At 54.9% G+C, this 21,120-nt stretch overlaps 3 protein-coding genes across 9 annotated transcripts; 2 read left to right on the top strand and 1 right to left on the bottom strand.

The window, feature by feature from the left end:
* The first annotated feature begins 529 nt into the window (after positions 1 to 529).
* On the top strand, positions 530 to 10,543 carry LOC144944996 (syntaxin-17-like). Of its 6 annotated transcripts, none has more exons than XM_078873131.1 (8): positions 530 to 614; positions 4,029 to 4,290; positions 5,360 to 5,425; positions 6,055 to 6,307; positions 6,782 to 6,951; positions 7,335 to 7,385; positions 7,697 to 7,783; positions 8,007 to 10,543. In XM_078873131.1, exons 2-8 carry the CDS (start codon positions 4,150 to 4,152, stop codon positions 8,244 to 8,246), a joined length of 1,008 nt encoding a protein of 335 aa, XP_078729257.1. In that variant the 5' UTR covers positions 530 to 614; positions 4,029 to 4,149; the 3' UTR covers positions 8,247 to 10,543. The 6 variants fall into 6 exon arrangements, with proteins under 6 accessions (XP_078729257.1, XP_078729258.1, XP_078729262.1 ...); XM_078873132.1 differs by having other exon boundaries at positions 539 to 591; XM_078873136.1 differs by having other exon boundaries at positions 547 to 635.
* Positions 10,544 to 11,317: 774 nt separating this feature from the next.
* On the bottom strand, positions 11,318 to 15,028 carry LOC144944995 (leptin receptor gene-related protein-like). 2 transcript variants are annotated; one of them, XM_078873130.1, is made up of 4 exons: positions 14,910 to 15,028; positions 13,534 to 13,609; positions 12,854 to 13,040; positions 11,318 to 12,476 (listed from the first exon to the last, which is right to left on the bottom strand). In XM_078873130.1, the coding sequence occupies exons 1-4, from the start codon at positions 14,920 to 14,922 to the stop codon at positions 12,360 to 12,362; spliced, it is 393 nt and encodes a 130-aa protein (XP_078729256.1). In that variant the 5' UTR covers positions 14,923 to 15,028; the 3' UTR covers positions 11,318 to 12,359. The 2 variants fall into 2 exon arrangements, with proteins under 2 accessions (XP_078729256.1, XP_078729254.1); XM_078873128.1 differs by lacking the exon at positions 11,318 to 12,476 and having other exon boundaries at positions 12,500 to 13,040.
* Positions 15,029 to 17,180: 2,152 nt separating this feature from the next.
* On the top strand, positions 17,181 to 20,512 carry LOC144944994 (V-type proton ATPase subunit G 2-like). The gene is made up of 3 exons (XM_078873127.1): positions 17,181 to 17,398; positions 18,061 to 18,161; positions 18,577 to 20,512. Exons 1-3 carry the CDS (start codon positions 17,317 to 17,319, stop codon positions 18,742 to 18,744), a joined length of 351 nt encoding a protein of 116 aa, XP_078729253.1. The 5' UTR covers positions 17,181 to 17,316; the 3' UTR covers positions 18,745 to 20,512.
* The last annotated feature ends 608 nt before the right edge of the window (positions 20,513 to 21,120 follow it).

The raw sequence follows: 21,120 nt of genomic DNA, 5'->3' as shown, positions 1-21,120 counted from the left end.
CCAATCAATAAATGTGTATTTGTTACACGAAAAATCCCGTGTATCCAGTTACCCAGCTGGTTTGCAGTGGCAGAGCACCAAAAGCCGCCCCCTGCAGACCGCAAAAGCCCGGACCACCACCGGGGCCTTCCCAGGCGGTCTCCCATCCTCCAGCAGGCTCCGTCCTGCTGAGCTGCCGAGATTGGGCGCGTTCAAGCTCGTGTGTCGCTCAACGAGCTGTGAATGTTCTCTGCCAGAGACGTCCCGGCGGTGACCGCGGCTCCAGTCGCCGCCTGGCCACGCGCAGCCTCAGTCCCTCCATGCCGCCAATGTCCCATCAACGCACCCCCTGCTGCCCGCAGACAGCAAACGCCTGCATGACGTCACGCGCGAGCGTGGGTTACATGATGTTGCGCGCGAGCGTGGATTACATTACGTCACGCGCGAGCGTTGGTTACACAATGTCACGCAATGTCACGCGCGAGCGTTGGTTACATGATGTCACGCACGACCACGGGTTTACATGACGTCACGCGCGAGCGAGGTTTATAACGGACGTCACCACTCGTGTGGAAGCCAGGAGTTGACGAGCAGCTGGGAGCGCGGCGCTGGGTGAGGAGCGAGCGAGTGACTGGGTGAGGAGGGGTTCTGCCTGGGTGAGGGGGAGTTCTGCCTGGGTGAGGGGCGAGCGAGTGACTGGGTGAGGAGGGGTTCTGCCTGGGTGAGGGGGAGTTCTGCCTGGGTGAGGGGCGAGCGAGTGACTGGGTGAGGAGGGGTTCTGCCTGGGTGAGGGGGAGTTCTGCCTGGGTGAGGAGGGGTTCTGCCTGGGTGAGGGGGAGTTCTGCCTGGGTGAGGGGCGAGCGAGTGACTGGGTGAGGAGGGGTTCTGCCTGGGTGAGGGGGAGTTCTGCCTGGGTGAGGAGGGGTTCTGCCTGGGTGAGGGGGAGTTCTGCCTGGGTGAGGGGCGAGCGAGTGACTGGGTGAGGAGCGAGTGACTGACTGGGTGAGGAGGGGTTCTGCCTGGGTGAGGGGGAGTTCTGCCTGGGTGAGGAGGGGTTCTGCCTGGGTGAGGGGGAGTTCTGCCTGGGTGAGGAGCGAGCGAGTGACTGGGTGAGGAGCGAGTGACTGACTGGGTGAGGGGGAGTTCTGCCTGGGTGAGGGGGGGTTCCGCCTGGGTGAGGGGGAGTTCTGCCTGGGTGAGGAGGGGTTCTGCCTGGGTGAGGGGGAGTTCTGCCTGGGTGAGAAGCGAGCGAGTGACTGGGTGAGGGGGAGTTCTGCCTGGGTGAGGAGGGGTTCTGCCTGGGTGAGGGGGAGTTCTGCCTGGGTGAGGAGCGAGCGAGTGACTGGGTGAGGAGCGAGTGACTGACTGGGTGAGGGGGAGTTCTGCCTGGGTGAGGGGGGGTTCCGCCTGGGTGAGGGGGAGTTCTGCCTGGGTGAGGAGGGGTTCTGCCTGGGTGAGGGGGAGTTCTGCCTGGGTGAGGAGCGAGCGAGTGACTGGGTGAGGAGCGAGTGACTGACTGGGTGAGGGGGAGTTCTGTCTGGGTGAGGGGGGGTTCCGCCTGGGTGAGGGGGAGTTCTGCCTGGGTGAGGAGGGGTTCTGCCTGGGTGAGGGGGAGTTCTGCCTGGGTGAGAAGCGAGCGAGTGACTGGGTGAGGGGGAGTTCTGCCTGGGTGAGGAGGGGTTCTGCCTGGGTGAGGAGCGAGCGAGTGACTGACTGGGTGAGGGGGAGTTCTGCTTGTCGCTGTCTCCGCCTGTCACCGGGTCTGTCTCTGGGCTGCGGTGACGCAGTGTTCGCGACCTCGGCCAACCAATATCTGAACCGGTCCTGGGCCTCCCCCTGAGGTCGGCTCAGCCAGAAATGAGCACTGTACTGTGTGCGGTGTGTAAACAACAGCGCTGTGGAGACGAAGGCGGCTGTGGGTGGTGCTGGCCACGCCAACCACCCCCACAGTCTGTTCATGGATCATACAGATGGGGGGGGGGTTGATGTAAATGTTGTGTATTTACTCTCCAAGACACCCGTGTGCTGTACTAGTAACGAACTTGCACGTTCTGTTTACGTGACAAACCTTACTAATTGGCTGTGTCGGGTGGTGGCGGGTTTAACGACACACATCTAGGCGATATAGCCCAAAAAAACTGTATCATGGAGTATGTTCATGGATGATGTCGGGGAGCGGGTATCTGTGTTTGAGCGTTTCCTCGAAGCGCACCTAGCCTGGCACAAGCGCCGTGGTGACGTCGGCTGTTATTGTTGTTGGGGAGTGTGCGCGCTGTAATAGAATACAGGCGCCTCTGTGCGTGTTTGTGATTGCGTGTGCTGTGTGTGTCCATGTGCGTCAGCGGGTTACGTATCATGTGTCCATGTGTACACGCGCGTGTGTGGTTTTAATTGGCACAGTGGGATCTGTCCCATGACCTGCACCTAGCCTGGCACGCTCGTCAACCCATAACGCCTGGGTCTGTCCCGTAATTTCCTCGTCCCAGCGGTGAGAGAGCCTTCCGCAATTCGCGTGAATGTCTCAAAGCGCACCTAGCTTGGCACAAACGCCGTGGTGACGTCGGCGCCGCTTCGTGGCGAACGGCGGCCCTTGTGTTTGCCTGTGCAGTGTGTGTCGTGTGTTCGTGTACACGGGCGGGTTGGTGGTGTGGCGAGCTGCGTGAGTGAGAAGTGGGAACAGAAACTGATGGGGCTGGCGGTCTCCCACGTTTAGTTCCGGACTCGCCACGCCACCCGCAAAGCGATCGACCTGGTCACTGATCGGAAGCTGAGCCTGGTTAGTGCTTGGATGGGCAATCAGCACGCATTAGGGTTGTTGTTGTCGTAGTAGGGCTATACGACTACATTCACAACAACGAAATGAGTTGGCACAGTAGGGGAGCACAGATGGCGCATCTACCGGTCATCTCAGTCAGTCATCCCATGGCACTTGGGTCTGTTGTTTAGACCTGCCAGCTTCTCCACTTCGTGTGGCCTCACGGTGCACCTCGCCTGGCACCAGCGCAGCGGTGACGTCACCGCCACCTCGTGGTGAGCGGCGGGGGTTGTTGTTATGACGACATTGTGGACAGCAGAGAGGGCTGTGCAGCAAAGCCCATTGTTGTACAGTACTTGTTTGCTTCCAATCTTTACCAAACCCGCACTGACCAGCGCGGTGAAGTATGGTCACAATAACCCCCCACGAACCCGGAAGATGCCAGGAGGCCCTCGGTTAGCAGTGGATTAACAAAAGCTGAGTGTACGTGTCCATGCGCAACAGTGCGGGGTGCGTCTCGTTGCGTAATTCCATATTAATAAGTTGTGACTGTCGCCAGGAAGTCAGTGAATGCTATGCGGATGTTGTTGCATTGCATAGTCTAGCTGACAAAGAAATAGTCCTCAACATTCCTGGGGTTCAGTGTTTATGCTGGAGGCTTCGCCTGATCGTCACCTTTAGGATTGCGAGAATGCAACGTTAATGCCGGAGGTTGCTTGGAGATGAAGCATCGTGTCTGGAACGTCCGTAACGCATCAGGTGCGATGTAGTGGCCACTGCACTGATCTTGTTTTGTAAAATGTGAACGCTTGTGGAGGCGGCGTGCTGAGAAAAACCAAAAAGACAAAGATCCCCCATATAGCCTGAACATACTTTTTGGGGAAAGTGCTGTTAGCGAGCACCTATGAAGGCCGGCACGGCACACGAGGGAGTATGTGGCCAGCACCACGCCCGGCCGCCTTTGTCTCTCCAATGGTGACGTTTACACACCACACCAGGTACAGTATTCATTTGAGGCTGAGCTGACCTATGGGAGGCCCAGGACCGGTTCAGATAATCGTTACTGGTGTAGGCCGTGAGCGGGATTCGGACTGAACGCCAGGTTCTTAGCGCAGAGCACTATCCACTACACTACCGCTCTTCAGTGCTTAGCAAGATCACCTGGTCACACGCAGTCACCCAATAGTCGCCCCTGCTCTATGTCCACACTGTTGTAAGTCCACCCTGCTGTGTTACCCCTGTTGTCTCTTCTGCTAACAATCGCCCTGACCGTGCCATTGTTTGAACCACACAGTTGTTGCCACTGCAAGGACGTCCGGTTGAGTTGGAGCACACATTTATTGGAGGCACCAGCGTGATGGCAAGGGGCCGGGCGAGCGGGTAGCGCAAGGGTCGTAAGCGCGCGAGCTAGCGGCATGGCGGAGAGCCGGGCCGGTGGCGGGGCTGCCACGCCGGTGCCGCTGCGGCGCCTGGAGCCGGCGCTCAACAAGTTCACCCGAGTGGCCATCCCCACCGACCTGGAGCGCCTGGCGCGACACCAGGCCAACATCGAGAAGGTGGGGAGGCTCGCACCCCAGCACCATCGCACCCCAGCACCATCGCACCCCAGCACCATCGCACCCCAGCACCATCGCACCCCAGCACCATCGCACCCCAGCACCATCGCACCCCAGCACCATCGCACCCCAGCACCATCGCACCCCAGCACCATCGCACCCCAGCACCATCGCACCCCAGCACCATCGCACCCCAGCACCATCGCACCCCAGCACCATCGCACCCCAGCACCATCGCACCCCAGCACCATCGCACCCCAGCACCATCGCACCCCAGCACCATCGCACCCCAGCACCATCGCACCCCAGCACCATCGCACCCCAGCACCATCGCACCCCAGCACCATCGCACCCCAGCACCATCGCACCCCAGCACCATCGCACCCCAGCACCATCGCACCCCAGCACCATCGCACCCCAGCACCATCGCATTCAACCGAGGAGATTCAGTCGCTCAATTAAACACCCACTCAACCGCTATGTTAGCCACGTAATGACTGCATGAACTCGGGCTCAAGATAGCCACCATATTCATCCCCAATAACTTAACCGCTCAGCCACTCACTCAATATCCACTCAATTACCACAGAGACCCACTCAACCAAAAAGGATAAACCTCTCAATTACCCTCCCAACTATTCAATTTTCCATTCAGTCATTGCAGACTTAACCACCACACTCAAAAACAAGGCCTCGACACAACTACCACTCCCAGCCACTGCACTCAGCCACGTGACTCAACCACCACTCGGCCACCACACGGAGACGCATCACACCTGCCTCTCAATGCCATGCTACGCTACCCGAGTTCGATTCCCGCTCACAGCCAACACCAGCGACGATTACTTGAACTGATCCTGGGCCTCCCCTAATCGCCTTAGCCTCAATGAGTATTTGGTGCGGTGTGTAAATTTCACCACTGGGAACACAAAGGTCGTGGTGCTGGCTACCCACCCCCTCATGTACTGTGCTTCATGGGTGCTCGCGAACAGCACTTTTTCTAAAAGTATGTTAAGGCTGTGAGGGAGAGCTTTGTTTTTAGTGTGTCTGTGTGTGTGTTTTTTTAAAGTACAACAGCCAGCAGGACTGGAAACTGCTCCACCATGAGCAGATCAACGCGAGCCGCACCGTGCAGGTGAGCGCACGGGACGTCAACCTCACGCCTCCACCCAGAGCAGGCGCAACGAGGAAACTACAAACCACACAACCTCCCCCATGCACTCGCACACTCCCGCACTCACACACGCACTCACGGACTCGCGCACACACTCACGCACTCACACACGCACGCACACATGCGTGGACGGCGCTAGCCACCAGCAAAACGCGACGTGTGCTGAAGCAGTTGTACAGCAGCTTCTCCACTCTTAGAGATTATCAGTGCAGTGTATCTGTTGTCCTACATGACAACCATGTACCCATTTAAATGGGCGTATGTCATGGTATATTGGACAAAATCCGTTTTGCACTCACGGTACAAGCGTTGAATATTGCTTAACATGTAATGTTTACGATTTGTGCAATGTATGAATGTTACCTTGGAGATCATTTCTGTGGCTATGGTTCACGTGCCTACTATGCTTGACCAGAGACCTGGAAAACGTTCAGTGAGAGATGAATCTCTGGTGGGGCCCATGCACGACAAGCCAGGGCTCGAAACCTGTTTGAGGGCGGCAGTGGGGTCATTGACGAGAGCACGGTTCGTCACTCCTGTCGACGAGGCCCATACTGGTGGTGACCTGGCTGTGGCTCTGCCGTGTGCAGCAGCTGCAGTTTAACGTGCGGGAGATGGAAAAGCTTCGTTTGCTGCTGCGCACAGCCGACGGCGCTGCCTTCGAGCACATTGTGCAGCCGGCACGCGACCTCGCTTCCTCCGCCATCGCCGCCTTCCTGCGCGACCCTGCCACGAGCTGCCCCCCCGCGTTCTCCTCGCTGCCGCCCTGCGACGTGCACGGGCGCGACGAAGGATGGGAAGGAGCGGCGTCCAGAATGACGCGCTCCACCAGCGACTTCACCGGTCAGCCTGCGCGTTCGCACGTGGGGGTCATTTGACCACCCTTCGCCACGCCGGTCAGTGCGAGTTGGCAAAGGCGGGGAGCGTAGACTTCGTAGTGCAGTAAAGTACAACAGTGGAATTTGCTGCACTGCCTTCTGCTGACTCGTAGCCCCGTAGCAGTCTAAAATGCCGCTCGGTCACTTTGTTACTGACATTGGGTAGAGGCCGTAGGTGGCTTATTATCAGCATCGTATGTCCCCGGTTCTCTCGTGTCTGAACGAGCCCTTAATTGACTCTGTGATTGACAGACTGACTCAAAGTAAAACCACATGTTTATAATGTAGACACAATTATAAAGATGATGACGAATTTTGCCAATTCCTTCCTTCCTTGACCGAGGCGCTCTCTAAATAACGCAGCGTCACACAGGGTGTTTGCGAAGTTTCATTCACACCGCGTCCGTCCGTTCTGTCCGTCTGTCCGTGTTGTCGACAGAGCTGCTGGTCCGCGGCGACGTCGCATCGGGGCCCACGGAGGGGGCAGGGGAGCGAGGAGGGCCACCCTCGACGCCCCCCTCATCGCCGCAGCTGCAGGATCAGCTGCTCGCGCTGCACGAGATCCCACAGGAGGAGGATGCGTCCGAGTCGTGGGAGCACCTGTGCGAGGTTGCCCCAGAGTCCCTCGCTTGTCGCCATCGCTCTGGCCTGAATGATGACAGCGGCCTCCACTGAGCAGTGACATCACGTGGCCCTCATTGTCCACGTTACAGAACATGTGCACTAACGGACCCTTTGTCAATCCGCTGCTGGATACTCCCAATGCCGCGTGCGGTTTGGGGATTATTTGACCATACTTCACCACAGTGTTGGTAGGTGAAGATGGGGATCATTGATGTGGGAACACAGGCGTGCGTTACAACACTGCCCTCTGCCACCAACAACATAGCCAAGAATGATTTTGTGATCAGCCTTCACAACAAAGCACTGCAGTAAATCTCCGTTGAATTTACGTCGCATGCAAGAGTTAACATCTCTCTTCCTCTCCCCAGGAATTAACGGAGCTGAACTCCCTGGTCACCGACTTCTCGTACATGGTGCATGTACGTGCAGAATTCCACCATCTCACTCTTAGCGCTGTGCCACTCTAGTGGGACTTTGTGTGTGTGTGTATGCCACTAAGCGCCACTGCACCTCACCTAGCACTACCACCACACACCACTTAGCACCACCACCATACACCAGCCCGCACCGCCTTGCACCACCTCGTATCACTGTAATTATTGCCGCTCGAGTGTTATCTCGCACTCTGCATGTGTGAGATGAATTCGTGTCATCTCGTGATGAGAACAGATCATGAGTGGTTTTGTCGCCAAGGCCGATTTAGAAGTGTTGCTTCGCATGTGCTCCTCAGAACCAGCAAGAAACCATCGACTCCATCGAGGACAAGTTGGAGATGGCCTCTGACAACGTACGGCAAGGAACGAAGCAGATCGGCAAGGTCCGTTCCGACCACTCGCTCACCATGCCACTCGCTCACTCGCTCACCCACTCGGTTGTTGACTCGCTCACCCAGTTAACTGCTCGCTCGCCCAGTATTCACCCGCTCACTCACTCAACCACATACACACTCGCACGTCCAATCGCTCTCAATCACCCACTCTCCAATTCACTCACCCATTCACACACCCTTTCACTATCAACTCCCCTCTCATATGCCACAGGCAGCCAAGTCTGGGACGGTGATGCTGCCGGTGGCGGGGGCGGTGCTGGGCGGCATCCTGGGCGGGCCCGTGGGGATGCTCGTCGGCTTCAAGGTGGCGGGGGTGGCGGCGGCGCTGGGCGGGGGCCTGCTGGGCTTCACGGGCGCCCGTGCGTTCCAACGGCATCGGCGGGCGCGCGTCGACGCCCAGCTCCAGCAGCTATCGAGCAGCTGCCCCGAGCTGAGCCAATTGCAGCAGTAGGGACCCCGCCAGAACCTGCCGGCTCGCATCTGGGGTGTGCCTACTCGCCCGATTACTCGCTCACCCACTGGTTCATCTGCTCGCTCGCTCGCCTACCAGCTCACCCACCTACCTACTCGTGCACCTACCAGCTTGTCTGATCAACCCCTCACTCGCCTACCGCATCACCCGCTCGTCGGCTGCTGCTCCATGGTGGCCCCATTGCCCCGTGCATTGCAACACCCGTGGGCACCTCCTGCAGAGACTAGTGCCCATATCGAACGCGCTCGACTTGCGTGGTGATGAGGGAGTTTTACACTCGAGTGGTGACGACCTTGCAGGCCCCTCGCCTGGGGTGCTTGCGGACGAAATTTTTTGACGGCGACAAAAATAACGTGAAGACTTGTTCCGCCGCATCGTTGGAGGTTTTACGCTTTAATCAAATCTATATTCGCGTGTTCAGAAGCTCAGGCAATCTGTTTGCGTTCTTCATCGCTGAGCCACTCAGTGCGGGGTTCAAGGTTCAACACGACACGGTAGGTTTTGTGGGAGTTGACCAAAGCCTACCCAGACTCGCACACCCACCATGCCCACGTGCGTCTGTAATGAACACATCTGGGAGTACATACAGTCCTCCGCACGTGTTATCGGCATTGTTGATGATTTGTTTGATGGAGCCGCCCTCATTTACGCTGGGTTCGTCTCGGAGCGCTTTATACACAACAAGTCATTTACATTTAACTCTTTTAAAAGGGCACCCCCAGTAGGGCACAAGGTCATTCAGCACCTTGGCAGCATTCGGCCATTAGTCTGGGAGTAGGGGGACAATGATTTCTGCTGTGTAATCCCAATTGAGTAGTTTGCAGGTATTTTTTTTTTATTTTGGCCGTGACGCCGGCACGAGGGCCGACTCATTTTGAATGAAGTCAGGGAATCTTTAATGTCTCCTGTGAAGCAGACGGCGCATATTTTACAATGACGACACCTGCATTGTGAATCGGGGCGGCCTGCCACATCGAACCGCGGCGAAGGCGCTGCCGCGGGGCCGTGTCTCTGCGCCGCGGTTTGGCCTGGCACGAGGGCTGTCTCTGCTCGGGGTCACTGGGTCGCGGTCGTGTTACAGGGAGACCTGGAGACCCAAGTAGCCAAGGGCATATTTTGTCTTCTCTGTATTTGTTAAAACTTCGTTTCTGGTGCAATTCACGTTTTGAGTTTTGGGCGACGACAAGCTCCCTATCCATAGCAATGACGTCAGAGGGCCCTGTCGTAATCGCCTTTCCAGTAGGTGGCGACGTGGTAGCGAGCGAGCGGTTTCGGCCACTGACGCGCGGGCGGGCCTCGTGGTCACAGTGGCGGCGACTCTCGCTCTGCCACCCCGGCGTGGTGTGACGCGTTCGTGTTTCGTGCACGAGCCTGGGGTGTGGATCGTGACCACCGCGGGGTTGTGTTCGTGTGCTCATTTTCTGGGTTTGTTAATTTGTTTTTAACATTATTGGTGCAAGTGCCCAGGCGGAGTGGAGGTGTGCGTTTATGGTCACCAGACCGTAGCGTCGTGCCGACTTCAGGGCAACTGGTTGCATTGCTTAGTTTTGAGCCGAGTCCGGTTCGGTGACCGAGGAATGATTCCGGCACCTGGCACGCCACGCATCCATCACTGTCGACCGCTCCCTCTGGCTACTCGTCACATGCCACCTAGCGCAGCCGACCACACAATATTTCTGCACCCGATGCACCACATGCCACATACGTTTCGCTATGGCTGTCGCTGCGCGTCATGTGCTTCCTCCAGCCGACTGGCGGCTCAGAAGATTGTTGAATGAGAAACATAGCTCTGTGTAGGAGGGGCAGGGTGAGGCACGCACGCGCGTGGGTGCCCTCTCTCCGCAGCCACGAGAGGGCGCCCATCCGTGCCCACTGGTTCGCCCCGTGCCATGAGCTGCATGAAGCACCAGGCGATATGTACGCGTTTGCTTATTAACAGCAGTGGGGATGAAGTCGACAATATCAGATGTTGGTTCTGACCGTACCGCTCTGGATGCTGCAGAGCTCGTCCGACGTTTGAGAACTCACGTTGTTTGATCCTGGCGAGTGCGTGGATGGGAGACTTGCGAATTGCACGCGTGGGAGACTTGAGCCGGGGTGACCAGACGGGGGAGTACAGGACGATTTTTGGAATTGCAGAGCTTTGAGTGTTGCGTGCGTGCGTGGGTTGGTTGCCTCCCATACGAAGCCAACCACAAGATGAAATTGGAGCCTCACGGAAATGAGTCTTAAGACTCAAGTTTTTCTTTGGAAATAAAGGGAAGTTTTTTAATTATCGTCCATGTCAAGTGGCAATGTTATCTCGGGGCCTGAGCATTCTTAGCGCTGCACTCTTTCATATGCAAACCGTGTTGCTTACATGCAAGGTATTGTTGCCAATTGCCTTCAGTGACGAAGAGACGTGTGTGCTGGGAGGGTGCAATAGAAGTTGGCTGCTGAAAATGTTGTGGCGGTTTTGTAAATGTTCCCAGTGATTCTGTACATAATGATCTTGTATCGCCACTGTGCCAGCCACTTCTACATTTAGAATAAAAACTAATTAAACGTCACAAACGTGAGAATCGAGTTTCTAGCGGATCTCAATACACAGAATAATTCGGCGTTGAAAAAGGGTTCATGTAGGAATCATTTTTTTTGTTGAAAATGCACTGGTGGACGAAGTGTGGCGAGTGGATGTGTCAACGGAGCCGTCGGCGTGTGGGTTGACTGTCGCTGTAGCGTGAGCCGCCGCTGGACTGGGGAATGCCATCTTTATTAGGCTTAGAAAGTTGACAAGACCGTCAAAACCAATTTGAAAATGCGTCATCTCTAACCTGGCATCGTTTCTCCTCGTGGCAATTTGTGGGAGTGTCGAAATTCGTGACAATTCATTGGAGCAGCACCGCAATTACAATATGTACAGGACAGTGCCTCTACAAAAAGAATTGGTTCTTGTAACCACGATTCGATGTTGTGCATTGCTGAACACCTAACGTGTCAATATATTCTGCTCTTATATCACGTGGGTTAGGGTTTTATCTGCACCTGTGAATAGATGGTAAACACCAAAGTCCCAGAGAATTTTTATTCCAACGGGTACACAAATGTTTAAATATGGTTAACACAATCATTAATTGCCATCATTATCAGCATCACATCTTCACCACGAGTAAATAATCCTCACCTGGAATGAGGTGAAGGCAGTGGTTGTTATAGTCCATCATTTAGCCCCCACGACGCAATAATCTTTAGCGACTGAAACGGTGAATTATCCAGTAGCCCAATCTTGTGAATTAGGTCACAGGGTCTTTAATGTCTGCTTCACAGCTTACAATGTGCTTTGGTAATTCCGTGCGGCATTGAGTTTTGGTAAACATGGAGATACTGTATGGGAGGATAGGGATGGATGTCACAGCCACTACTATAAAGGAAAGGCACAAAGTGTAAACAATTTGGGAACATTACCATTGATAATGCTTGCATTGGGTATCCTGTGACATCCGTGAAAAAGAGCTTTATAGCTCATTGGATTGCTCCAGTATAAAGATTCTGATTTTGATTTGTGGGGGTCACTACCCTCCAGTAGCAGTGCCCTAAGCCAACCACTTCAAAAGATTGTGTCAGCCAATAGGCCAACCACATCTCCTTAGTAGCCAGGTCACTGACCCCACATTAGTGTTTCGTGTCACCATGTCCTCACTTAACGGTGGGCCATACTTTCAAAGAAACTTAACTTTGAACATTTAACATTTTCTACAAAAACAAACTATGAAATACATTTCACTTTTGTCTCTTTTTCCACCAACCTGCTCTTGCCTAGAACTTGACCAAAAAAAGTGTCTCAGATGGGTTTATTACAAGGCCCTGGGGAGTGGCAAAGATATGTCACGTGACGTTGGCCAAGCCCAGGACGTGGAAATTATTGCATGTAGAGACAGGAGGTCGTGTCCTCTGTGGCCTCTCTGTCCAGGGATGCTAAAGACCAACCTATGTGTTTTGTCTACTAAGTGCATACGCTATCAGGAGGCCTGCACATTACAAAACGCTGTTTAAAGAAACGTATAAAAAGGACGAATGTTTATAGAGCGAGGAACGTTGAGGCCGGACGAGGAGTCACCATTGACTCCAGCCGATGTCGTCTTCTTGCCCAAACACGAGGAAGAAGGCGAGGACCGTGCTGAAGAGGACGGCGTTTCCAGCCAAGGTGAGCCCGCACGCGCCCCATTTAATCTACAGGCGCACGTACACAGACAGACACGCGCGCCTCAACACAGGTCGTGTGGATGTGGCGATGCACGCGAAGGTGCGCGCGGGAGTGTAACGGATGGCGCGCTGCACGACGAACAAACTCGGCGACCCGAGTTTGATTCCTGCTCACAGCCAACACCGGTGACCAGTTCTGGTCGACTCTCAGTCGACTCAGCCTCAAAGGAGTACCTGGTGCAGTGTGATGCGGGTTAGAGGTGTGTGGTGTGATGGGGGTTACAGGTGTGTGGTGTAACTGGTTGCATTGTTGATAAGGGCGTGTGATGTAGGCGCTTATGGTAGTGATGTTGCTGGTTGCGTGGCGATGACTGGCGGTGGTTGTAGTGGAGGCGATGCCCTACTACGCTTGCGTGCGCGAGGATGATGGGCAGCCCAAACGCGCTGGTGACGGCGCCGGCGATGAAGAACAGGGTGATCTCTCGCCCCAAGCTGCTCCCTGTGTCCGAGTCGCGACCTACACGGCGCCACAGCAGCTCCGGCACGGGCGCCAGCGCGTGGAACGGCAGCACCAGCAGCGGCCAGAACACGCTGGAGGCACAGGCAGACGCACGGCGCCTGCGTTAAACCCGGCACGGCCTTGCGCCGTGGTGTGTGTATAAATTTAGAGTGGTAGTGTGGGTGTAGGGGAGTGGTAGTGTGGGGAGTGGTGGTGTAGCGGTTAGCGCGCTGCGCTCTGAACCTGGGGACCCGGGTTCGATTCCCGCGCACAGCCAACACCGGTGACGATTATCTGCACCGGTCGACTCAGCCTCAAATGAGTACCTGGTGCGGTGTGTAAACATCGCCACTAGGGAGACAAAGGCAGCTGGGCGTGGTGTTGGCCACCCACCCCCTCGTGTGCCGTGCCAGCCTTGAAAGGTGCTCGCGAACAGCACTTGCCCCTACAGTCTGTTAAGGCCATACGGGGGATCTTTGTCTATGTAGGCTGTGTGTGTCTGTGTGTATCTGTAGGCTGCGGTCACTAAAAGGCATTGTTTATATTGTTGTAAGTTGTGTGGGGGGGGGGGCGAGGCACGCTCACTTGTACATGGGCAGGGCACAGGCGAGGCCCAGCAGCACGAGGCCCAGAGCCCCTCCGAACGACAGCCCGAGTAGAGCTGTCAACAGACACAACAACAACAACAACAAAGCTGGGTGACCATGAACATCGGGGCTTCGGGAACCGTGTCGTGAAGTAGAGCAGTTTCAGGGCGCATCATGATCAGGACTCCTTGAACTTCTTTCGCACCATACGTAGCCGACCAGGGGGAAGGACAACAAACTAAACACAGAGGAGTTCTGAAGAAACGAGTTGATCTTTGACACTGCACGTAGTGGCACAGATGACGATGCACTGAACACATTTATGCTGTACATTAATTATAATGCTACTTGTCCCATTGTTGCAAGTGATGCAATACAGACAGGAATGTCGCTTGTGGTGGGATAGTGTGGGGCTCTCTGACAGCGTGGGAAGGGTAGACCAAACACCCTCTTGTACAGAGGGCCTTGGAGGAGAGAGAGGGTGTTTGGGTACTCGGTTTGGAGATCTCCAAAACGCCACGGGCTCGAGACAAAGACCAGGTCCTGGAAGCGACACCGCAACAACCGGGACCTCTTCCTTACTTGCCTCTCTCACCACCACAACCACCACCGCCACCACTATCATCACGACCACCACCATCATCACAAGAACCACCATCATCACAACCACCACCACTATCATCACAACCACCACCACTATCATCACAACCACCACTATCATCACAACCACCACCACCATCACAACCACCACTATCATCACAATCACCACCACCACTATTATCATCACAACCACCACCACTATCATCACAATCACCACCACTATCATCACAACCACCACCACTATCATCACAACCACAACCATCACCACTATCATCACAATCACCACCACTATCATCACAGCCACCACCATCGCAATCATAACCGCCATCATCACGGCCACCATAGTAGCAAACATTATCACTCCCATCACCAAAACCACCGTCATCGCAACCACCACCATCGCAATCACGATGACCACCATCGCCGCCGTGGTCGGTGACCGCAGGACGTGTCTCCGTGTGGAGGAGGAGGCTTCGCCATTGTACTCCTCAAAGTTGAACTTCACACAAGTTGGGCGACGGTCGTCGTCGTCGGCTGCTGCGACACTAAATTAACTCGGCAGCACGGAGCACGACTCGGGATAGAATCATCCACTTCTACTGCCCAACACGGTCAGGGGAAGCGGTGATCCACATTGCACCCCCCCCTGTCCACACGCAACGACGACGAGGAGGAGGAGGCCAACAAAGACGCAGAGCCCGGGAGTGGGGACGGAGACACGAGAGAGAGAGACGCAGATTCTGCCCCGCCATGGAGAGCGAAGCCTCCTCTCACCTTTCATGGCCATCGCGACGACCCGGGCAACCCTTCTCTTCCGCACACAGAATACGCCTCCTCCTCCCCTCTACGGATCAGCATCATCCACTCCTCCTCCTCCCCCCCCTCTCGGATCAGCATCATCCACTCCTCCCCTCGCCCTACATCACTCCTCCTCCCCCTGCAGATCAGCATCACTCCTCCACCACCACCTCCCCTCGCCCTACGTCACTCCTCCTCCACCTCCTCCCCTCCACATCCCTCCTCCTTGCTCCCTCCCCCTCCACATCACTCCTCCTCCCGTCTCCCCCATGCCTCCCCCCCTCTCTGATACTCGACGCGGACCTTCCCTCGATCGCCGCCTCCTCCCGGCCACATCATCGACAGGCGGCCACCTCTGCCCCTCCACTCTTGTTACTTCCCGTCTCCCACAGAGAGCCCCGTGATCCAAGCCCATCCCTGTGGGGCCCTTCGCTTCGTGATTCGCGTTAAGAATGGTTTCACTTTTCGATTTAAAGCTTTCGTGACTGCAGGGATTCATCTTTTTGGTTCTTTCGGTAAAGTCACGTTGGACGGGGAAGAGCGCCTTGACAAAATAATTTGCATATCAAGAAGAATTTAGCATCTTTAGGGTAAATGCAGATATGCGATTAGTACAACTTGTACTAATCGCATATCACAAGTAGTAATAATTTCCCATAAATATGCTAAATTCCTCTTGATATGAAAATTATTTTGTCAAGGTGCTTTTCCCCCTCCAACCCAGCTTAAATAGACGTTCCAAGCCTGGGGTGTTTCATTCAGACGCTGTCTTCTCGACAGACCTGTTCTTCACCTGAGGACGGCTGCTTGCGTTGTGGCCGAAACGTCGTGAGAATTATTTGATGTTTTATTTTTATTATTTTATTATTTCCATTCTACGTGACTTTACCGAAAGAACCAAGAAAATGGTTTCACTCTCAGTCTTGCTCTCACACTGCAGACGCACATTCAAGGATCACCGTAATACAAAAAAACATCACTCACCACTTAAAAAAAAGACCCACCATCACCATTATTCTAAAACCATGGCCACCATCACCCTCCTGCCTCAAACTATTGCAATTAAAGGGAGTCATTGATCGAAACGTCTCATGTCGTACTTGTCAGTGTTAAGGCGACGGAGTTGTTACTGGTGAACGTGTCGACGTTGTTAATTGTACCGCGTGCAGCGCCATTGCCGACTCAGCAGCAGCATCATCAGCTGGGCCGTGGCTGCAAGACGAGCCCCGTGGCGCTGGCACCGCAACCCGCTCCGCCTCCTCCTGTCCCTGGCGATGGACGCGGAGCTGCCGCTCTCATCCTGGGAGGACGAGGACGAGGAGGCTGCCGCTCGGCGGGGGGGGACGGGGCGCGCCTGGGCACCAGCTGATGGCCCTTCCATAGCGCGTCACGAAGGGCCATTGCCCAAAACGTCGCCCATTCTATATTTGGTTTCCCTTTTAAGGCCACACGAAGTGTTGTTGACGGATATGTTCAGTTTGTTTGTGAATGCAAACATTAAATGCCACCAAGAATAAGGGGCCGTCCATAAATGACGTCACGCACCTAGGGGAGGGGGTCAGACATTTGTGACGATGGGGGGGGGGTTGAGAAATGTGACGTCACATCAAAATGCGCAACTTTAAATTCAAGTTCAAGTTCATTTATTAGGTATAGCCCTGTGAGCCATTCAGCTCTTGAATCGGGTGCAACCGCAACAAACAAAAAACAAAAACATGAACAAAAAAACATCTTAAAAAAAAACATCTTAAATAAAAATAGACAACACGTTCTACTTAATTAAATAGACTTTTTAATAAATGTTTTCTCCTACAACATCAGAGTGCAGCGCCACATTAAATACGCACTACAATGACAATAGTTTAAGGCGATTTGAAGCATGTTTTATTTTTTTGAGGGGGGGGGCAGAGCTTTATGACGTCACATTTGAGGGGGGGTCTGACTGTGACGCCGTGTGACGAAGGGGGGGGGGTCAAAAATCATCCATAATCGCGTGACGTCATTTATGGACGACCCCTAACATAAACGTGTGTGCGTGAGGTAATGCGTTAGAAGAATGTTCCACGCGCCCTCTCGGCGTGGCCGCTCCGCAGCCTCCTCCTACCCCGGGCTAAGATGGCCGCGAGGTTTACATATGGCGGGAGAGGGGGGGGTCCCGTAGTCACGTGGTTGGTATGTGGATCACGTGGTTAAGCTGGGTGGAAAGAGGGGAGGGGGGGCACGGTTGGGCGAGCACGTGGTTTGGCGAGGCGGGGCTCGCCCGCGTCACGTGACGTGGTCCATCTGCTGCTCCGGGAGACGTGAGGAGGAGCCGCCCCGCGGTCGCCATCGTCCCCGGTCTCTGCCCCCTGCGCCTCTCACCCGCCTCGTGCTGCCGCCCGCCATGGCGAGTCAGTCGCAGGGAATCCAGCAGCTGCTGCACGCCGAGAAGCGCGCGGCGGAGCGAGTGGCCGAGGCGCGCAAGCGTGAGTCCAGCCAACAGCCGTGGCAACAACCACCACCACCTCCATTACAACCATAGCAACCACCACCACCTCCATTACAGCCATGGCAACCACCACCTCCATTACAGCCATGGCAACAACCACCACCTCCATTACAGCCATGGCAACCACCACCACCTCCATTACAACCATGGCAACCACCGCCACCTCCGTTACAGCCATGGCAACAACCACCACCTCCATTACAGCCATGGCAACAACCATCACCTCCATTACAGCCATGGTAACAACCATCACCTCCATTACAGCCATGGCAACCACAACCTCCATTACAGCCATGGCAACGACCACCTCCATTACAGCCTTGGCAACCACAACCTCCATTACAGCCATGGCAACCACAACCTCCATTACAGCCATGGCAACGACCTCCACCATGACAGCCATGGCAACCACCACCTACATTATCACCATGGCAACTATTAAAGGGCTGCTGATGTAATTATGGTGGTAGTACTGCTTCTGATTGCGATGGTTCTCGTGGTGCTGATGATAATGATTATTGTGGTCGTAGTGTTGCTGCTGCGATGGTGATGATTCTGATTGCGCAGGTAATGGTATTGCTGATGCTGATTGTGGTGGTAGAGTTGATGATGATGATGTTGGCACTGGCCACCCCACAGGCAAGGCTCGCAGGCTGCGTCAGGCGAAGGAGGAGGCACAGGCTGAGATCGAGCAGTACCGGCAGCAACGCGACGCAGAGTTCCGGGGCAAGCAGGACACGGTGACACACGCTCTGACACGCAGTGACATGCTCAATGACACGCAGTGACACACTCAATGACACGCAGTGACACACTCAATTACACAGTGACACAGCAAGCAGGACGCGGTGATGGTCTCATTGAAGCATTAATAGGCGTAATGTGGTGTAACATAGTGTTTTACTTGTTTTAGTGGTTGTGATTGTGGTTGCGTGTGGTCGTTTTGTTGATTGTATTTTGTTGGAATTATGGATGTTGCAATTGTGATTCTGGATGTTGTTTGTGATTTAATTGAGGTTGTGATTCTGATTGTAGATGTGGTTGTCGTTGCTATTGTGGATGTTGCGATTATTGTTTAAGAGTTGTTCGTAATTGTTTGTGATTGTTGTGGTTCTTGTTGTGGTTCTTGTTGTGGTTCTTGTTGTGGTTGTGCAGGTGCTGGGCTCCCAGGGAGATGTGTCGGCGCGCATCCAGGAGGAGACGCGTGGCCGGGTGCACGCGATGCACGCGCGGCAGAGAGAGGCACGCGACCCCGTGCTGCGCCGCCTCCTCGCCATGGTGTGGGACGTGCGGCCCGAGATACACGCCAACTACCGCGGATAGCTCACCACATTCACCACACTCACCACACTCACCACCACTCACCACACTCACCACCACTCACCACACTCACCACCACTCACCACACTCACCACCACTCACCACACTCACCACACTCACCACACTCACCACGACTACCGCGGATAGCTCACCACACTCACCACTCACCACGACTACCGCGGATAGCTCAACACACTCACCACACTCACCACACTCATCACGACTACCGCGGATAGCTCAACACACTCACCACACTCACCACTCACCACGACTACCGCGGATAGCTCAACACACTCACCACACTCACCACACTCACCACGACTACCGCGGATAGCTCAACACACTCACCACACTCATCACTCACCACGACTACCGCGGATAGCTCAACACACTCACCACACTCACCACTCATCACGACTACCGCGGATAGCTCAACACACTCACCACACTCACCACTCACCACGACTACCGCGGATAGCTCAACACACTCACCACACTCACCACACTCACCACACTCACCACGACTACCGCGGATAGCTCAACACACTCACCACACTCATCACTCACCACGACTACCGCGGATAGCTCAACACACTCACCACACTCACCACTCATCACGACTACCGCGGATAGCTCAACACACTCACCACTCACCACACTCACCACGACTACCGCGGATAGCTCAACACACTCACCACACTCACCACTCACCACGACTACCGCAGATAGCTCAACACACTCACCACACTCACCACACTCACCACGACTACCGCGGATAGCTCAACACACTCACCACACTCACCACTCACCACGACTACCGCGGATAGCTCAACACACTCACCACACTCACCACTCACCACGACTACCGCGGATAGCTCAACACACTCACCACACTCACCACACTCATCACGACTACCGCGGATAGCTCAACACACTCACCACACTCACCACACTCACCACGACTACCGCGGATAGCTCAACACACTCACCACACTCACCACTCACCACGACTACCGCAGATAGCTCAACACACTCACCACACTCACCACACTCACCACACTCATCACGACTACCGCGGATAGCTCAACACACTCACCACACTCACCACACTCACCACGACTACCGCGGATAGCTCAACACACTCACCACACTCACCACTCACCACGACTACCGCAGATAGCTCAACACACTCACCACACTCACCACTCACCACGACTACCGCGGATAGCTCACCACACTAACTACTGGGGGGGGGGGGCGGGGAGATAGCTCACAACACCACACGCACACCACAGACAGCATGGCACCATACCTGATGAAGAGCCAAGTCGTGTAAATGTCTATTAGTGGCCTATGTGGCCGATTGTGTTGTTATTATTATTGCTGTTGTTAATGCGGTTTCGTGAGCTGGGAAGCTTGAGCATCCAGCATCCTGCGAGGAGCCCACGTCACGCAAATCTAACGCCGATTGCGCGGGGAGGCATCTGATGGCGTGGTGACGAGCAGCCAGCCTCAAGTTTCTCCTTCCCCGACAAACGAATCCTCGGTCCCTGACCTCCGCTTTCCTTAAAATCAAAGTGGACTTCTAGAACCTGAACAGCGTGCAGGAGGGAACCGCATCGCTGGAGCCCAGTGCGGTGGCGTGCATCCCAGTGTTGCCGGGCCCCCCGGGCTCGTGACCGCACGTGTAGCCCCGTGTCAGTGTTACCGCTCGGTTCTTGCATGCGATGGCGCTTCATTTGTCGCGAGATTAAAGGCAGCCGAGCTCAAATTCCCGCGGCTTCCCCGTCTCCACCACGTCCCCCGTGCGCTCCAGCGACTCGCGGCGGTGTCCTTCACTCAGTCCGACGTGAGAGTCACTCTCTTTGCCCAACGAGGCAAGTTGTTACTGCACGCAGGGTGGTAACGGCCCCATCCGACAGCCAAAGCGGTCCTCTTCCTAAGCCAGTCGTGAGCGAAACTGCATTAGGCGACTCTGTTACGGGTCTTCGTGATCCGACTGCATTTCTTTCAGAATATTGATTTATTCTGGAGGAATCCGATGAGCTACGCAGCTCTTTGTCACAGATGTCCAAGGATCCACACATTGCTGATGAGACACAAAATGTTGAATCTGCCCCAGAAATTTCCCTCGGAACTGCTTTATGGAAAACATTGCTCCAAAACTCCCATTGGCTGAAGGGACTAACAGACCCCTGTCTGTTTACTTATGTTTAGTTTTGTAATTGCCGACAATCTGCCAAGTCAGCGCACGCTAATTTCTACGCTTTAAAATTAGGAGCGTCGTCTGCGGTTCTTTATAAAGCAGTCCCACACAAGTCTAAATTTCCGACATGTGTGGAACATGTGTCACTGGCCCCTAAGGCATCTTTGCTCCGA

This window comes from Lampetra fluviatilis, chromosome 36 (assembly GCF_964198595.1).
Source record: "Lampetra fluviatilis chromosome 36, kcLamFluv1.1, whole genome shotgun sequence".
NCBI lineage: Eukaryota > Metazoa > Chordata > Hyperoartia > Petromyzontiformes > Petromyzontidae > Lampetra > Lampetra fluviatilis.
This window is presented reverse-complemented; position numbering and strand designations above follow the sequence as displayed.